Consider the following 19,193-nt stretch of genomic DNA (forward strand, 5'->3'; position numbering starts at 1 on the left):
TGACCAAACAATATCTAACCAATAAAATACTCTAGGTCTTGGCATAACTTGAAAGATGTATATTTATAATAAAAATAACCAAACATGTTCTGTATGTGGTGCTTTGTAAGATGCATGTCAGAACTTGCATCATATTTGTCAATACACAATTCTTCAAGCTTCACTGATCATCCATTAATAATACAATTTACATTGATATGCACGATTACTATCACTTTGTCTGTAAAATAGTACAGACACAGTAGAATAAACACTATGTCAAAAAAAAGGTTTCATTTCCTGTGAGGCTAAGGTTTTCAAGTGGTAATGACAGGAAAACACTCTTCTCACGAAGCTGCTTTGTTCACAACGGTTTGGTCTTGTCTGCTGCTGCTGCAAATGGAAATGTTTCAAATCATCTTTTTGACAGGTAGGACACATAATTTGCTGAGGAGCAACAAAGTTACTGTATGTAGTTGGAACCGATAATGTAAACAGTGAAACATTGTACCGTTTCTGTCTTTGACACTAAAGATTTCAATATGTTTCTTTTTATTAACAGTGGCAGTCAGTGCACAAGTATCACCTCCAACAGTCAAACCTGTTACGACAAATAGAGGTAAGACTTTGCAATAAGCCATTGCTTCATGTTTTAAACCTTATGTTAGTTAAAAATAAATGCTGAAATAACATGAAATAAGAATGATAAATGCTTTGCAGCATTGTTCTTTGTTAGTTTGTTTTAGGTAATGCATTAACTAACTGTTAACAAAAACAATCTTATCGTAAAGTGTAACTGAAAAAAAAGACTTTAATGGCTTTAATTGTCCCAAATGCATAAATGTGCATGTTATGTGCATAATGCATCTGCTTTTTCGGTTTTTGAGAGAGGTACCAAAGTTGCAGTTATAATCAGTACACAATTCTCCAAACCATAACTATTAATTCATGTTACGATTAAGTAGCTGGACTTGTTTTCTGTTTTTTACATTTCTCTGTTTATTTGATCAATAGCAATCCCAACAGCAAAACTAACTTTGGAACCAGCATTAGCAGTATTCTACCCGTCTGACAACGTCACTCTGAAGTGTGAGATTGAGGGCAGCTCAGATGACTGGAGCTACAAGTGGCGTAACAATAAGGGATTTCTCCAAGAATCCAAATCTCGATTAGAAATCACGTTGAAATCAATGGATGACTCTGGAGAATATACCTGCCAGCCATTCATTAAAGACAGAGTGACCGCTGAAATGAGTTCTGCTGTTACACTTCAAGTTAATGGTAGGTATAATAATTCTCTTCTTACTGTATTCAGCCACTCTAATCGTACGTGTGAAGTGCGACTTTTCTTGTTTGCAGTTTAAATGGCTTTCGATAAATTGTGCCAAATGCATAAATGAACATCTGCTATGCATCTGCTTTTGAATTTCTATCGGTTTTATGGATAAAGTAGCAAAACTGCTTTAATAATACACAGTTGTCCAAACTACAGGTATTAATTCATATAGGGAAATAAGTAGCTGAACTTGCTTTGTTTCTTACTTTTTTCATCTCTGTAGCAATCCCAACAGCAAAACTAACTTTGGAACCAGCATTAGCAGTATTCTACCCGTCTGACAACGTCACTCTGAAGTGTGAGATTGAGGGCAGCTCAGATGACTGGAGCTACAAGTGGCGTAACAATAAGGGATTTCTCCAAGAATCCAAATCTCGATTAGAAATCACGTTGAAATCAATGGATGACTCTGGAGAATATACCTGCCAGCCATTCATTAAAGACAGAGTGACCGCTGAAATGAGTTCTGCTGTTACACTTCAAGTTAATGGTAGGTATAATAATTCTCTTCTTACTGTATTCAGCCACTCTAATCGTACGTGTGAAGTGCGACTTTTCTTGTTTGCAGTTTAAATGGCTTTCGATAAATTGTGCCAAATGCATAAATGAACATCTGCTATGCATCTGCTTTTGAATTTCTATCGGTTTTATGGATAAAGTAGCAAAACTGCTTTAATAATACACAGTTGTCCAAACTACAGGTATTAATTCATATAGGGAAATAAGTAGCTGAACGTGCTTTGTTTCTTACTTTTTTCATCTCTGTAGCAATCCCAACAGCAAAACTAACTTTGGAACCAGCATTAGCAGTATTCTACCCGTCTGAAAACGTCACTCTGAAGTGTGAGATTGAGGGCAGCTCAGATGACTGGAGCTACAAGTGGCGTAACAATAAGGGATTTCTCCAAGAATCCAAATCTCCATTAGAAATCACGTTGAAATCAATGGATGACTCTGGAGAATATACCTGCCAGCCATTCATTAAAGACAGAGTGACCACTGAAATGAGTTCTGCTGTTACACTTCAAGTTAATGGTAGGTATAATAATTCTCTTCTTATTTTATTCAGCCACTCCAAGAATTTACTTGTCTCCTAGCCCAAAAAAGTCTACAGCAAAAGTCCCTCTCTTGTACAGTCCCTGAAGCATTCGTAGAGATTCAGCTAATGTTGGGAAACAGTTATACAGTAAGTGCCACAGTGTAATAAGCTCTTTTTAACCTGACTGTGGTTCTTCTCCTTTTCTTTTGTAGAGACTCCTAGACCAAAGCTGACCGCAGATCCAAACTGGACAGAGTTTTTCCCAAATGAGACAATCACACTGACGTGTGGATTTGATGGCAATTCTGACGGCTGGTCTTTTGAATGGCTCAAAATCAACGAAACATTAAAAACAAGCTCCACTCTAACAATCACAGCAAAGCCCTCTGACTCTGGACGATATTCATGTAAAGGAAAACTTAGATCGGTGGTTAGCCAACAGAGTGATGCATTTCAACTAAATGTCAAAGGTAAGATACAAACAATGCAAAAGAAGTGTGCATACTAGTGTTTTATAGACAGAGCAAAAGCAAGTATCATCTCTTTTCTTTCTTTGTTCATGTTATGAAAGATAATTAAATAAAGTAAATGAATTTTGACTTTTATTTCTCTCTTTAGATCAATGGCCCAAGCCAAATTTGACCCAGAGCCAAAATGTTCAAGTGTTTTACAAAGGAGAAACTATAACATTTAACTGTAAAGTCGAGGTGCGGTCACTCAACTTGGAATATCTATTTTTTAGAGACTCAGTGCAGATTCATGCTAACACCAGCAACAGTTTTTCTATCCAATCAGCACAAGTGTCTCACAGTGGGAAATATTTGTGTCAAGTCAAACGAAGAACTCTTAGCTCTGGTCAAAGTGACGTACGCACAGTAACTGTCAAAGGTTAGGTGACAAAGCTTTCTTTTCTCATACAGTTACAAATATTTGTTTTAAACACTCGCAAGAGCTTATGTCATGAGTTTGACTGTTCTGTCTCTCACTTCAGAAATTCCTCAAGCTCAGCTTAATTCTGAATGGAAAGATGCTTTTCCTGGTGAAACGGTGTCTTTGCAGTGTGTGATTCCAGGTGTATCAGAAAACTGGATCTATATGTGGTTCAGGAACGAGAAAACTGTCTCCAGTGGTCCTGACACAAACGTATATGGAAATACTCTGTCACTCTCGGTTAAATCTCATCACACTGGGCTATATATGTATGTTTGTCAAGCTCAGCTGGAGAGAAGGTCTGTGACGTCTGCAAAAAGCACACAACATTCATTAAACATTTATGGTAAGTTTTGTTAACTTGTGATCTATGAAGTTGTATAGAACACAAGCTTGCTTTAGTTTTCATCATTTTGTTTGTTATTGTTGCTATTGCAAAATCAAACACTGACAGGGTGGTCTGTACCTGATGCTATGGATGGTCTTGTATCCTGCTTCATGAGTAAATTATTAGAGATGAAATATTGATTAGAAATATTTTACTAGCTTATTTGTTATGAATGCAGACCTTCTGTTTACTTTCGGGTTTAAAGTAAAACACAAAGTTCAGACAAGACGAACATGCAATGAACATACATTTTCATCATTTGTGTATAATCTCAAATATATTATTAATCATGCATATTTATTTCTTAAACTAAGTGTTATATTGAACAGCACTGGTCAAGATGATTTATAGTACTCGGTTGACCCGGTGTTATTAGTTTTGATCGGTTGTTATCGGGGAATCGCAGACCTGTGAACGTTGCCCATGGCTGTGTAATAGGTCACAACTATAGAGGGTATGCATTGACGTCACTTTACCACGTGAACGTGTCGGGACACGCCCCCCTGGGTGGCAAAACACCCAGCAAAATGGCTGAGGAGAATAGGAGAAACAAAGAAACTGGGACTAAACCACGCAATTATTTGCTGAAATTACAAGCAGCTGGACTCGAAGGTGATCCTTACGACTTCCAAAGGAATCAAGTGTTCCTGGACACTGAAATGTTGCGCAGAATTTCGTTTCCTGATATTGTAAGAAGTCATTTTGCGGAGTGTTTTGTCACCCACAGGGGCGCGCTCCAGCGTGCTCACGTGGTGTTCACGTGGTAAAGTGACGACATGTCCATACCCTCTATACCCCATTTCTGCATCATTTGATGAATAAGTAAAATGTTATACTGTATGCTATTAATTAGGAGTGTGAATCGTAACTGGTCTGACGATTTAAAATGATTACGATTGTCATGTCAACGATTTGATTTGATTGAATTCGATTCAGTATCATGATGCATCACGATGCGCTGCATCCTCAATTTTCAATATTACTGCACAAGTTAGTCTGTCTCAAACTTTTACTGTTGCAGCTCTTTCTTGTTAAAGCCCCGCATTAAAACTACGGTCCAGGGACGCACACTCTTTTATTGATAACACAAATAGAACACAAATAGAACTCTGTCTAGAAATAGAGACACAATGTGGCATCCTTAACATGTCGATTGAATGCTTTACATCTTAAAGGAGCAATGTGAATATTTTAGCGGCATATAGCGGTGAGGTTGAGGAATTGCAACCAATGGCTCATTCCACCCCTCCCATTCGAAGCACTACGGTGGCTGACACAGAACTAAGATGTCGTCGCATTTTCGCTTCTTTGCCGAAAGAGATCATGTATTAACGAAACACGCTCTGTAGAGCAGTTTGTCCATTTAGGGCTACTGTAGAAACAACATGGTGAATTCCATGTAAGGGGACCTGCAGTGTATGTAAATAGAAATAAGTCATTCTAAGATTATAAAAACATAACACTTCATTAAATAAGGTCTTTATACACCTCTGAAGACATAGTTTTTATAGACATACAGTCTAAAAATATATTTATATGGTTTATGTTAGATAATATTAGATAGTAAGACATAATAAAAATACTTTGTTTACAATAAAATCATTAACCGCTGACACATATGATATTTAATTGCAATATTTAATAATGCAGTAAATGTTCAAATAGGCATTGCAAAAACTATTATATTTAACAGCCCTATTATTAACAGTAAACTTTAACATAAATAGTCATTCTGTATGTTGTTTTTGTGTTTATCCAAACAGAGCCACCTCAACCAAAACTCTCAATAGAGTCTGAATGGAAAATGTTTTACCGAAGCGAAAAAATAACTCTGAAGTGTTCAATTAATAAAAATCCAAATGACTGGCTCTATGAATGGTACAAAAACAAATCTCCTCTCCCTGAAGCAAAGGACACGCTCTTGATCAACTCAGCAGACATAAGTCATTCTGGAAGTTATAAGTGCAAAGGGAAACATCAACAGAGATCAAAAGTGACTACAAGTGAAACACAAGCTTTGCAGATTCACATTTATGGCAAGTAAACATTTTTCTTTTCTGGTTGCATACATCTGTTTTAGACTGATCTTATAAATTAGTCGTCTAAATTTTCTGTTAAGACTGGTGTCTATTTTTTAAGACAGTTGCATAAAATCTGAGATTGGTCTAATTTAAGATTAAAAAGTAAGACTGATGACCACCTTGCTAACTTTTCTATATGATCTATGTTGTCATGGAAAGCGTCAACTGCTCTAGTAAAAAAATGTCCTGACTTTGTGTTGTGATATATTTTTCAATAAATGGACAATAAGAGGAAGAGTTATCTAAAACCAATAAAATCCCCTGGAAGTCCTTGTGAAAAAGAAAAAATAGATTTGTTTTACTTCTTTTGTGTACATCTTTGATCGTTTCGTGAAACTAACCGATTTACACTGTTCGTTTTCTCAGTTACTGTAGTCCAAGCCTAATATCTATTAATATTCTCACTGTAATTGCTAAATTTGTTCGTTTAAATTGATTTGACAGTATTGCATTTTTTTCAATTTGCAAATATTTTCAGCAAATAAAAACTGGGTTGAGCCCCTACTGTTGGCCATTTTGTTTAAGTTGTTCAGTGTCTTACTTTTCCCAAGAACCAGTGTTTAAGACTTGTCTTAACAGAACCATTGAATGCAAGTCTTTTCTCATTGACTTTAGTTAGTCTGAACTAGTTTAAATATGTTTATGTTTAAATATGTTTAAAGCAACCGGCCCTAGTTCTGAAAGAATTAAGTCAGAATATTTCTATAAATTATAGAAATATTTCTGACTTATTTTCATCAAGAATAACAAGCACATGTATCTCAAGGCACTTGTTTATTATTGTTCATTTTACATTTGTTGTGCGTAGATAAAACTCCAAAACCGGACATAAAAGAACATCCATCTTTTGAGTTTTTCTACACTGATGAGCGAATTCACCTTGATTGTAACATGTCGGGTGATGGTTGGGAATATCACTGGAACAAGGACTCAAAGCCGACACAACCTTCTATCACAAATACAAACTACACCATAAACTCAGCATCTCTCCATCACACCGGTGTCTACAAATGTGAAGCGAAGAGAGGCGACTTCTCAATCTACAGTGAGCCGCTGAAAGTGGAAGTTCAAGGTAAATTAACATATTTATCGCCTCTGTATTTTTAATTATACTGATAAAACCTCACGTATATGTAACCACCGAGTTTAAAACACTAAAACTTGAAAGTAAATTCAGTTTATAAAACAGCGTTTCCAGTCCTTGATTCTCAATGGTCCATATAGCCATGCTTGGTGGGCAGTATTGGCGACATTTTCCCACTGAATGAAAGATGAGGTTTATCCAAAAAGTTGCTTGATTTGTCGCTATATGCTTCTGAACAGAAGACGCTAAAGAGGTTGTAAAAGTCACTAAATCTAGTGACAGGGTTGCTAAGTTAGCACCACTGGTTTTTGCGTGCCCCTGAGTGTTGACTGTGAATAGCAGTTATGCTTTGCCTAAACAATGCCATAAAACAATGTACAGATTTTGTTATATTAAAAGAGTAAAATGTTTTTGGTATGGCGGGACTAATTCAACCAAGGCTAAAGTATAAATGTGAAACATTCAGTGTCACTGAGAAGCTACAGACATCAGTGGCGGAGCCAGAGGGGGGTCCAGGGTGGCACTGAACACCCCTGACATCCAACTGGCCACCCTGGGTATCACCCCAAAATTTGATTCGCTACTTATGTTGATTGACATCTGATTTCACCTCTCGTTGAACAACGCTTTTATTTTGACATTTGGTCACCGCACACGAAATTCAAGCGAGTCTAGTTGAGAACGGAAAAAAGTTGATTGACGGATACAGCGCAAAATCTGAGATTTCTTTTAAAGACTGACGAAAGAGAGAAAAGAAGCAAATGGACCGCTGCAATTTGCTAAACAAATGGAATATTCAAAAGTACCCGCTTGCTTGCTAGCCATTTCAAGTCTGACCCAGCCAGGTACGTTTTTTTGTTGAACCTTACCATTATAGTATTATCTACCTACTTTCTAAAGTTACACTTTTAATTGTTAGAAGGAAGAAATAAGTTTCCCTCTTTAGCCTTGGCTTTAGGATTCCTAAACAACTTTTCATTGTGTAAGTTTGTTAGACTCCATTAACAGATAGTAAATGGGTTCCGAACATAATATACATTGTTTACATCAGGGTCGGAAATTAACAGAGGCTTTGGAAAAAAAATGACCATAAGGTGAACAAGTCTGCACTCCAAGTTCAAGACAAAAGAGGAAAAACAGTCCATGCATAATAAAAAACTAGCTATGACAGTCGCAATCTAAATAAGATTAGGTGAAAATGAACGAATGTGGATGACAGCTTCTTTGCTCTGCTACAGCTTTGAGCATTACAGCCAATCAAGTTCAGTGTATGAATATTCTGACCAATCAGAGGCGTTTAGATGATTCACCGGTGAAGAAGAGCTGTGCTGAAGTGTGTCACACTCAAAAAGTTTATCATTAACCGCGTACAGATACGATGTAAGAAAGAGATTCATTAGTAGTCAGACTCTTTACTCATTCCCATTTGAATAACTGCTTTTTATGTTCCTTAGAGAATCAAAAAAGCAATAAAACAGCAATAAAATATTTCATAAACGCTTCTCGGCTTGTTTTGTAGTGTGTAAAGTGTGTGGCAAGTGTTCATGTATCCTAATATCTGAAAGTAATAATCAAGATGACAACATCAAGGGCAATAATCAACATCAATGATTTTGTTTTAATCTTGCAGTCCTATGGAATGAGTTTATGTTTTATCAGATATATGCTGCTCTGATCCACATCAGTTTAAAGACACCTCTGGTGCTGCTTTGTTTCTGTTTAAATTAAACAAGTTATCGGGGTTAAACTATGTTTTCAACATTTTCTTTATTTATATTTTATTATTTACTTCATCTACATACATTTAGAAGTAAATTATCACTTGTACCTCTTATCAGCAATCCTAGGAATTGTTTTTATAATTTGATGCCAGGTCAGGGTTCCACACATATTTTCTGTCATGGTCTGTGGACCCCCTGAAGTAGCCTTGGCCAGCCCCTGGCCACCCCTTATATAAAACTCTAGCTCCGCCACTGACAGACATGTGGGTTTGATGTTTGGTGTGCCGGCCCGCCGTGGCAGAATGAATGTAGCAGAAATGCTAAAATAAATACTGCATCCTTGTAATGCAGCCAGAGTTTTGCTCTGTTTGCTTGAGCATCCTGACAAAAATAGACCTAGCCAATAGGTTTGGAGAGGGATTTATTTAACAAATACCATCCTTTTTGCAATTTTGTTTATTGGCATCAGTGACATGAAAATGAGACACACTGTATTATCTTTAAATAATAACTCAACCAAATTCTCACTGAAAAAATGCTTTTTTGTTTGCTTTCAGCTCGTTTATCTGCTGTGCTGACACTGGGCACTGAATTGAGTGACATCATGGCCGGGTCTGTCCTGACACTGAGGTGTGAGGTCTCAGATGGCAAAGAATGGAACTACACCTGGTCAGAGAACGGACAGGAGCTGAATGAGTCTTCTCATACATTAAAAGTGAAGGCAACCGAAGATACTATAAAAAATGAATTTAAGTGCAGGGGGAAAAGGACAGTACGACCGCTGTACTCCTCTTGGAGTGAGGGGTTTGTGGCCAATAATACTGGTAAGTAATCATAATACTTGGTTTATTAATATACTGTTACTCATTGACATGTCATACTGTAAAAAATTATTGTGCATTATAAGAAAGTTAGGAAATCTCAAGATCATCACAGAATTCAACTCAAGGTGTGATAGCATCTGTGGAGTAAACCAAGCTGGTCAGTCAAGTTTGACTGGTGATAGGATTAAATGGTGTTTGGTAGATTCTGCTCAGCTGTGTTCCAAAGCGCGTTTCCGCTGGTTCGAGAAAACTTTGATTGGGAACATGTAGCTTGACATTGGATCAGTTAATTTTTAAACAGTGCAGCTTTTCCATACTTTTTTCAGCTAGTAGAGGTTTAGTATGACCAAAAAATTTTAATTTGCCATTTGAGCAACCTGCATCAGTGTGGCCACGTCTGTGGTTTCCAGCTAGCTATGAAAGACCTTTGGGCTGGTTTTGTTTCACAGATCTAGCAACACTGCATGCAACACACTGAAGCAATATCCCGTTCTGATGAGAATACAAACTATAATTGTTTATTACTACCATCTGTTGTTTTATATATGTGTTGCGGCTTTACGGTTAATTGAGAAGAGATCGTCTGATGATATTGTAAAGGACATATAGGAGTGGATTGCTATTTCAGGTTTGACAACCCAACCTAAAAAATATTGAAATCAAACATAATTGTATTGCATTACATTTTTGAAACCAAGATTGTTTTACTTAAACCATTCCTCATTAATACTTACTAATGTATTTCACGTTATATCCCACATGAATAAAGTGAATTGATAACTGCGATAAATCATGTAGTTTACTTATCTACTATCTATGAATTTTACTACAGTTTACTATAAACATAAACATGACAGAGTGAAATGGCCCTCATAGATAGAATACATAAATTTCTATATAAAAGTGATAATGCATGAAAAGCTGTGTTTTACACCTTGTGCTGTGTTTGAAAAGTCTTCTTTCCACTATATTCATTTTGTGGTGGTGAGCCACCACACCAAAAAGCCTCCCCGCCATTGCTGCAGCTTCTTGGTGATATGCTTAAGCACTTCATGAAATACAAATTTTTAGGGCCTTCTAGGTGGTGCTTAATACCGACAAAGAAAACATTTAGTACACACTTGTTTAAAACTCATCATTTTTATCTATCGGGAAATACACCAAAAGTACTGACAGTGTTTCTGCTATATTAATTTTGCCGTGGCACGCCGCCACACCAAAGTGTTACCCAGACACTGTGTGAAATAATATAGCTGAGAAGTATCCGCTCTTTAAGGTGATTTTGTCAGACGATGTCGCAGTTCAACAAAAACAAGAAATATGGAAATGATAAGGGCTTTATAGGGCAATAAGCTGTTTAAAATGCACAATGTTTAGTAAGAAGCAAAATGGGTCTCAACAGTTCACTCAAACATATTTGTTCTATCATCATTTATTTATCCTTATATTTCAATAAGGAGTCTGCAATATATGTGCGCGATATCGTATTTGTTGTTTTAATGTTATGTGAAAGCATTATAGAGTATGTCAAGTTTTTCACATTATTTGTTGCAGTGTTCAAAAGAAAAATACTGCTGGCCATCTCAGGATTCTTTATCTGCTGTATTGTTATTCTGATCATTGGATGCATCGTACTAAAAATCACCCGTAAACCAGGTAGTGTTTTAGTGCATTCCTAAAATGTTGCATTATTACCATACTTTCAATGTTACATTACAATTTTATTAGCCTGCTCATGTTACATTTAACATGAGCAGGCTAATAAACATAAGAACAGGCTATTTACATAAGAACATTTTTATCATTAGTGAAGAAAGAGACTCTGTGTGAGGACTTGTTTATTTCAATGGCGGACTCCAAGAATCGTAAGTTTCAATGTGTGTGTGTGTGTGTATCCAATTATGATTACTTTATAAAAATTCATAATATTTTCTATTAGGGTTCTATGGTTCTGTCTAAGTGTACAGTACGTAAAATATTTACACATTGCATTAACTTTGTGTGGGTCTTTGATTACTCTGCACAGAAGCTACGACACCCTTGATGGAATACATGGAAAACAAGCCAAAGGAGAACGGTACCATTCCTTGATCAATCTTAAATGATGACAGTTCGCTTAAATACACAGACTCTATAGGGAGGCTCAGAGTTAACGTATTTTTGTATGCAAAACCCGGAAGCGAATTAGCATTTTAGGACTTCCATTTCCATCGCCTGAAATAAGGTCTGTGGTAAACAAAACCTCTAAATATTTACACGTTTTATTCTATGACATAAAACACACCAATTATAACTCGCTTGTGATTTTTTTAAGCCTTATTGTGTCTTAAAAATGGCAGTTGCTAACAAGTTGCTAAAGTGATGTTAGACGTCATCGCGCATATAAAGTGTCACGACAGGTAAGGGGAAGAACCCAAATGCAGGCAGGCAGTGAAGGGGTTAACAAATGACTTTAATACAAATAACAAGACAAAACAAAAACCCACGATGGGGGAAAATCAACTAAGGATAAATACAAAATAAAAACTTCCCACGAGGGGGCAAAACGTACAGACAGGATCAAAATAAAAATAAAATCCACAGACAGGGCAAAGCAACAGGAACACGGGCAAACACAGACACTAAACAACCAGGTAAGCACATAAGTACACTTACACAGGACGCAGCAAAACACAATGACCACAACGTATGTAATACACCAGCACAGGACAAAGAAACAAGAGGGTATATATAGGGAACACAAACGAGGGATAACGACACAGGGCAGGTGTGGGTAATCAGACATGAGAGGAAAGCAATACAAGAAACGAGAGGGGCGGGGCTGATGACAAGACATGAGAAAACACATGAGATGTCAAAAAACAACATCTCATGGCTTTCTCACAAATAACCAAAGGCTTTGCCATGGCTCTGCTACAAGACCAAGAAAAACATGACTAAGGAAGCAGAGCCATGACATAAAGCTCACAAATAATGCAACATGGGCACAAATCTCTTAAAACGTAGATGTGGATTCATTCACAGAGTAATTACTCACCAGGGAGCACATTTCTAAATAAAGTTAGAAAGAGTTGTCGGAGGCTTGGTGGTGGTGACGTTGATTTAGAGTGACATTAAGTGTAGTCTGTTAATAGCATTCTGTTAGCTTTTTACTTCTACAGATTGTATTTCGGCTTCAAAAGTAACAAATGTGGTGTCAACTTGTAAAGATTATCTTGATAAACAAAACGTGTAAATGTCATAACCCTTTATTAAACACAGAGCTTATTTATTGCGATTTTCCAAAAGTCTATGGGAAAAATGCATAGACTTTCAATCGAGCGAACCCGTGTGCCACTAACTTCCGGGTTGGCATACAAAAACACGTCATCTCTTTGGCTCCCTATTGTTGTAATCTTAATTGCCTTTCAGAATCTGAGGAAAAGGAGGAACTGATTATGGATCATATTTCAGTCACTCATGTGGATGGTGTGATAAAAGGTAAGGTGTGGTTTCCCAGACAGGGCTTAAGCCTAGTCTCAGACTAACTTAAATGTTAGAGATGCCTTGATCGAAAACAACTTGCACTGACATATCTTAAAATATATCACTGCAATGGTTTTGTCTCAAGATGCACATAGTAATGTTTTTTTTGTAAAATTAAGTTTTTTAAAACAACTTAATTGTCCTAATTTAACTAAGGCCTAGTCCTGGTTTAAGATACTCCTTGTCTGGGAAACCGCCCCTAAGTCTTTAAGCGATATTTCAGAGGCAAAACAAAATTTCCCCATGTTTTACTCACCCTCAAGGCATCCTGATTGAATATGACTTTCTTCTTGAAGAATAATGCAGTTGAAGTTAAAATACCACGTATCATTTTTCATTCAAGCGGTAGAATGGGAGGCAATTTTTTGCAGCTCCAAAACGTGCATCCATCGATCAAAGAACTGCTCGACACGGCTCCGTGGTCTTAACAAAGGTCTTCTGAAGCGAATCGATGCGTTTGTTTAAGAGAAATATCCCTATTGAGAGTGCTATTTAATTAATGTCTAGCTTCTGTTATCCCTCGGCTGCGCGTGAACCTGAGGCTTGTTTTTCTGGCAAATGACGGAGGCGTGACGTAAGTTCCGGTGACGAATGCAGCATTTTTCATTTTGATCCAATAGGATACAGTCTCCTCTGGGCGGGAGCTTTTGTGACCGTCATTTGGATTATTCATTGAATGAATTTGAATGAATAAATGTAAATGTAAGAAAAATGAATATGTGGTATTATAACTCTGACTGCGACTGCATTATTCAATCAGGATGCCTTGAGGGTGAGTAAAACATGGGAAATTTAGTTTTGCCTCTGAAATATCGCTTTAAGCATTTATATTTGTCAATTGTTTGAATTGTAATCTTATTTCCTTTTTAAAGGTAAAGATTCACCATCAGCTGAGGCTAATGGCCTAACATCTTTTAAAGGTACAATTAAGATTTTTTTTCTTATATTATTACTCTAAAATGAATACAGAGTATGAGCTTAATGTCTACATTCTACCTCTCTAGGAACCTAAAACATTTTTCAGCAATGAACATCAGGGTGACGTTTCTCTAAGATATCTCTTGATATTTCTGTAAGACTGCATTATGTATTAAATAGCACAGCACTTTGTCTAACAGCAATTGCACTTTCCTACCTACAAAGGCGGAAAAACATGCTTATGGTTATGACAGTAAACCTGCTCATGATTGTACAGTGAAAAAACATAAAGACAGCAATTTCTGTAATGTGCTCAGAATTAAAACAAGGGCCCCCGGTTGCTTAAACTTAGCCGCTAAATCTAGTCTCACTGACTAGCAATTAGTTAGGGCTAATCAGTCTTACTTTTCATATTTCAATGAGCCCAATCTACCTTTTTATATTACTGATTTAAAGAAGTTATGACCAGTCTTGAAGAAAAAAAATAGGTGACTAACTTCTAAGACTAATCTAAGCAGTTTATGCAACCGGCCCCAGAAGTAAACACAGTATACTGTATCTGTCTGTACACACCTAGTATATATTAAATTGTCATACAGTGCATCTGCTTTGTATTCCTTTTGGAATTTATTGAACAGTAGCAAAAGTTTTCAATTGTTTCTCCTTTTATAAGTGCCAAGTATAAGAGTACCTCTTCTGATTGTGTGATTTAAATTTGTTAAATAAAAGTTTACTTAATCAATTACATTGATTGTTATTATTTATGTTGGTGTTGGTGAGAGGATTTGCTTTGGTGTATTTGTAAGCATGCTCAGGCCACACAGTAATGTTATAAAATATAGTTTAAAAAAAACATAAACTGCTACTTATAGTGTGGTGCGAATTCTGGATCAGCCTAATTACAAAACATACTGTATGCTTAGCACCAAATTACTCTACATATGTCTACGCCTTTATACTATTTACATTGTGTGTAGCATGCAAATTATTGTGTATAAGAGTTAAGGCATTGATAAGGTTTGGCAAATCTGCAGTATCTAACACAGCTGGTAGCTGGCTACATGTCTGTTAATACTGACCCCTCTCTTCGCTTAGAGACTCATTATTCCATTTCTGTGTGTCACGTCTGTGAAACTTGGTCATTTGTCCCTATTTTGAGCACTTTGAGGGCCGGGGCACTGCTGTCTCACGTGCACTTCTGGGGTTCCATTTATAAATGTTGCGTACGCATAAAACGGTACTGTAAACGTGCGTACACCACTTTCCACGCAAAGGTTGTGATCAATTAAAAACATACTTTGCGGGAGAATGTGCGCACCTGTTAGCAACATCCTGGAGACAAGGGGAAGTGGCGACACAGATGGCGAGTTGGTGAACTCACGTCATATTGCAGAAAGTAACTGTGAGAAGAACGATTACATGTATTAATGCCTCACACATATTTAATTTCACTCCATATCATGTGTTAGATCCACGTTATCATGAAGATTAAATCCAGCAGTTTTATTTGCGCTTGTACTGAGTGATAATTGTTTAATAAACACCTTCTTGTAAAATCTAACTCAAATCTTAAATCAAAATTTTATCTAAATATTTAATCGATGCTGTCTCACCATCACATTGTCCACTACGGGACCATGTGTACATTTTACTAGGGATGTAACAATATTATCGATTTTGTGTTATCGCAATAGCAAAATTGTCTCAATATTATCGTGGTCACATGACTGTATGAAACGATGGGTCTTCGGGCCTAATATAGAGAATGTTAGAAAAAAATAATAAATATTACCTTTGTTAAGGTCTATTCGGTGCAATAATTTTCATTTATGAAAGGGATTTTTAGGTCATTTGACCCATCTCATACTATAACTCATACCTCTAAGCAACAGTTATGATTAGAGGATAAAGAAAAGAGGATGCTTATGACACTTTCCAAGTCATCATTTGTCATTTTAAATATTGCAATAAATGTCGTACCGTGGACTTTATACAGAGGTATTATCGTACAGTGAGATTTTGATATTGTTACATCCCTATCTTTTACTGGTGTGAGTGAAGCCTAATACAGACAGAATCATTTTTAACTCTGTTTTCTCTTTTATAAACACATTTTATTAAATATTTCACTCTTATTAATGGAGTTAAGCACTCAAAAAAACGGTTAAAGGTTAAACAAAAAGTATAGATATATTTCTAGTGCATGCACTGCTTTTAAACACGTTAATTCCTGTGGCATGTTGCACGTTTTAATGTTTAAATGACAGCGAGGAGTGTGAGGTGTATTATAATTCCCCTTAAACTAAATTGCAGAACTCTTGTTCTAAAACATATTTAATGTATATAAAACAATTCTAGCGAAATGTCACGAATAAGCAATTCGGTTTAATCATTTGTAAATATAATGTCATATATGTTATTAAAAGACATATTTATATTTAATTTGTCAAAAAAATAATAAACCGCAGCATCCGGGTTACCGTGTGTTATTAGTTTTGAGAGGCTGTTATCTGGGAATAACCTGCAAATGTCGCGACTGGCCAATCAGAATCAAGCATTCCAACGAGCCGTGTAATAATACACAATAATACCCAACAAATGGCGAATGGATGGCACTTCTTATATCACAAAATAGTTCACATGTGTATTTAAACCACTAAATATCTTACCTATTATGGTAAAAACTAGATTATTGTATCTGAATGGAATTGCCAGAGTATTGGTTTCTGGTATCTCATGTTTTACTGGAGATTAAAATGTAAGCTATTTGTGCTGTTTTACCATAATGTCACGGTTCGTGTAGAGAACACTCGAGAGACGTAGATACTCTAATATCTCTTTAATCATATCCAGGACGATGAAGACACAGACTAGCACAACACCCTTACATAAACAATACCAGACAAAGAACTGAACTTGAGAGAACTTAAATAACACAAACAGAAGTAAACAGATGACGGGGATTAACTAATAATGTCCAAATGATGGGGATCAGGTGAGACGGGTGCAAAGGATTATGGGGAGTGTAGTCCAGGGTTCGAATTGAGGGGGGGCTGGGGCGGTCCCGGACCCCTCATAAGCCTTAAGGGACCTCTCATAAGGTCTAAAATAGTGAACTTGGGGGTCCCCTTGGTTTTTCATTAAAACTAGACAACTTAAAACACAAAATTATTTTTTTGTCGAATTATCATGCTAAAACAAAACATTAATTGTACAAATTTCATAAAACTAAATTTTTTATCTGAAAAATCCACGCATGCTCGAGCGTGCCACAGTGTTCAATGAAGACATGTACAGAGATGTTGCAGCAAGATGCGTGCGGATCCTTCCTCTCATATTGAAAGCGTTTATCTTAAAACTTTACAGTTAGCCTAGTATAATTTTGATATGTAAGTCTTTCTTTATGTACGATGTTATCTCACGTTGTCAAAACAGGTGCGACGCGGTACTGAGCCACTAAAGGGACATACAGGTGGTGGAAAAATAGGAAAGGGAGTGAAAATATTTTGCTCTCCCCATCAGTGCGTTCCTTTGCAAAACTTTTGCGTTTCCCCAAGAATATTTTTCTTTCCCTCAGAAAACTTTCGCATTCCCCAGAGATTATTTTGCGCTCCCTTCTGCAAACATGAGCTCCGACTTTGACGAGAAGGCTTCTGCTTTTGCCCAAAGGAATGACATTCGTTTTTCTTAATCTGCATTGGTTCATATGGATTATTTTCATATACTTGATCTACATTATCAGGAGATGAATCACGTTTAAAACGCGCATCTGCGTGAGGTGACGCGTCCTCTCCCTCACTGGCTCCAATGATTTTTTTAAATATTCAAAAAAAGGGACAGCACCGCATTTCAATAATATAAAGAACAAGAATGAAAGGACAAGAAAAAAATAAGGAAAATAAGAGGACAGGAAAATCTCAATTAGTAAGAAAATGTTATCATACATTTTGAAAAACTTGTTATTCTTATTGCTATAAATAACTTTAAGAGATTTTACAATGAGTGAAATCTCAGCAAGAAAGACATCAAATCTATGCAAAATCTTATTTAAAAAAATCTAGGCTATAATGCAAAATAAAAAAATTAACACCAAGATCGATAGCATGGTCACTGCAAAAAACAAAGAAATATGTATTTTAATCTCTACCTCATGTGGATCTCTTTTAATGGATTATCAACATGTTTAGGACATTTATGTGTGTAATGTGGTCAAATTACTACAATGATCCAAACTATCATGTGATTGATGCTTGTACTGCTCCGTCTGTTTTTATTTCTTTTGAAGACTGGTTAGGGGACCCCCCAAGAGCCTTGACACAATTCGAACACGGGTGTAGTCCGGTGTAAAACGAGGGCAGACAGTGGATTGTGACACATGTATTATAGTAACAGAGAGTAATTTAATAAATTGTCTCAGGATTTATGTCAGTCCATGCTTATACAGAGAACACATGCTGTGTTGTAAACTGGGGCCACATTATGTGTGTTTGCGCTGTAATTTTCTTTATACACACAACATAAATTAAACTTTTTAAGACATATTCTGGAATACTACAGAATTTGGGGTAATGGACAATATACTGTAGCAAACTAGAAAGGTGTTTTAGTTGTAAAAACACTAGAAATGTTCACATTTTCCAAAAATCGTACCTGCATCTTCAGGTGAGCCCTTCAGTCTCTGACGCTGTCTTCGCCTTACTTTGCTCCCCGTCTTCCAGCATTTTAAGAAAACGTTGTATATCCATGAAACTATAAAAGCAAACATGTCTTTAAATTTTGTAGTCTACCTGATTTCTGTGTGTTGTAAACAAAAATTGTGAGCCCGGGAACCGAGCTACAGACAGACATTTCATTTGTACGTACAAAGTGTCACAATGGCACAAATGTAAACATCATTCTTGTTAGCCATCCTAGCATTCGCATTAACCAGTATTAGCTTAGACCTTGCATTCAAGAAATGCGTCATTTATTAAGGTGAAGATAAACGCAGTAGATTCAGCTTTCAAAGCACGAGCAAACAATCATAAATGAACAACAGTTAGCTAATTTAAGATGCCAAATTTTTATTAGTATTATTGTGGACATTTAATGCATTTATGCAGGCTATTAAACAAGTTAGAACATCATAGAAAATACCTTATATGAGCTTCTACCCGGGATGTTTAATGAAACTGTGATATTGACTTTCCGCCTGGCGCCCACAGCTCCATCTGAAGTACTGCAGGCCGCAAGCAGAGAGGGGCTAAGCAAACACAGGGAAGCTGACCTACTAACAAATGAACTGTCTTGTCATTCAAATAAACATATTACTTTACAAGACTTGGATTAAAACCCATATGGAGTCGAATGGACGTTATTTGGCTGTCGT

At 36.6% G+C, this 19,193-nt stretch overlaps 1 protein-coding gene across 1 annotated transcript; it reads left to right on the top strand.

Annotated features, from left to right (window-relative positions):
• Positions 1 to 319: 319 nt before the first annotated feature.
• On the top strand, positions 320 to 14,563 carry LOC130545470 (Fc receptor-like protein 5). Its single transcript, XM_057319985.1, has 17 exons — positions 320 to 409; positions 542 to 598; positions 994 to 1,260; positions 1,539 to 1,805; positions 2,084 to 2,350; positions 2,567 to 2,824; positions 2,973 to 3,242; positions 3,346 to 3,630; positions 5,436 to 5,708; positions 6,562 to 6,825; positions 9,116 to 9,382; positions 10,937 to 11,038; positions 11,191 to 11,247; positions 11,409 to 11,459; positions 12,794 to 12,862; positions 13,780 to 13,827; positions 13,912 to 14,563. Exons 1-17 carry the CDS (start codon positions 379 to 381, stop codon positions 13,917 to 13,919), a joined length of 2,841 nt encoding a protein of 946 aa, XP_057175968.1. The 5' UTR covers positions 320 to 378; the 3' UTR covers positions 13,920 to 14,563.
• Positions 14,564 to 19,193: the final 4,630 nt, after the last annotated feature.

Source organism: Triplophysa rosa, linkage group LG21 (genome assembly GCF_024868665.1).
Source record: "Triplophysa rosa linkage group LG21, Trosa_1v2, whole genome shotgun sequence".
Classification (NCBI taxonomy): Eukaryota; Metazoa; Chordata; class Actinopteri; order Cypriniformes; family Nemacheilidae; genus Triplophysa; species Triplophysa rosa.

Bases quoted from the DNA above. Each gene is read 5' to 3' on its own strand.
- LOC130545470 (XM_057319985.1), top strand. From the start codon at position 379: ATGGAAATGTTTCAAATCATCTTTTTGACAG. The intron at 1,806-2,083 runs GTAGGTATAATA...TCATCTCTGTAG, and splicing joins TGTTACACTTCAAGTTAATG to CAATCCCAACAGCAAAACTA. The intron at 3,243-3,345 runs GTTAGGTGACAA...CTCTCACTTCAG, and splicing joins ACGCACAGTAACTGTCAAAG to AAATTCCTCAAGCTCAGCTT.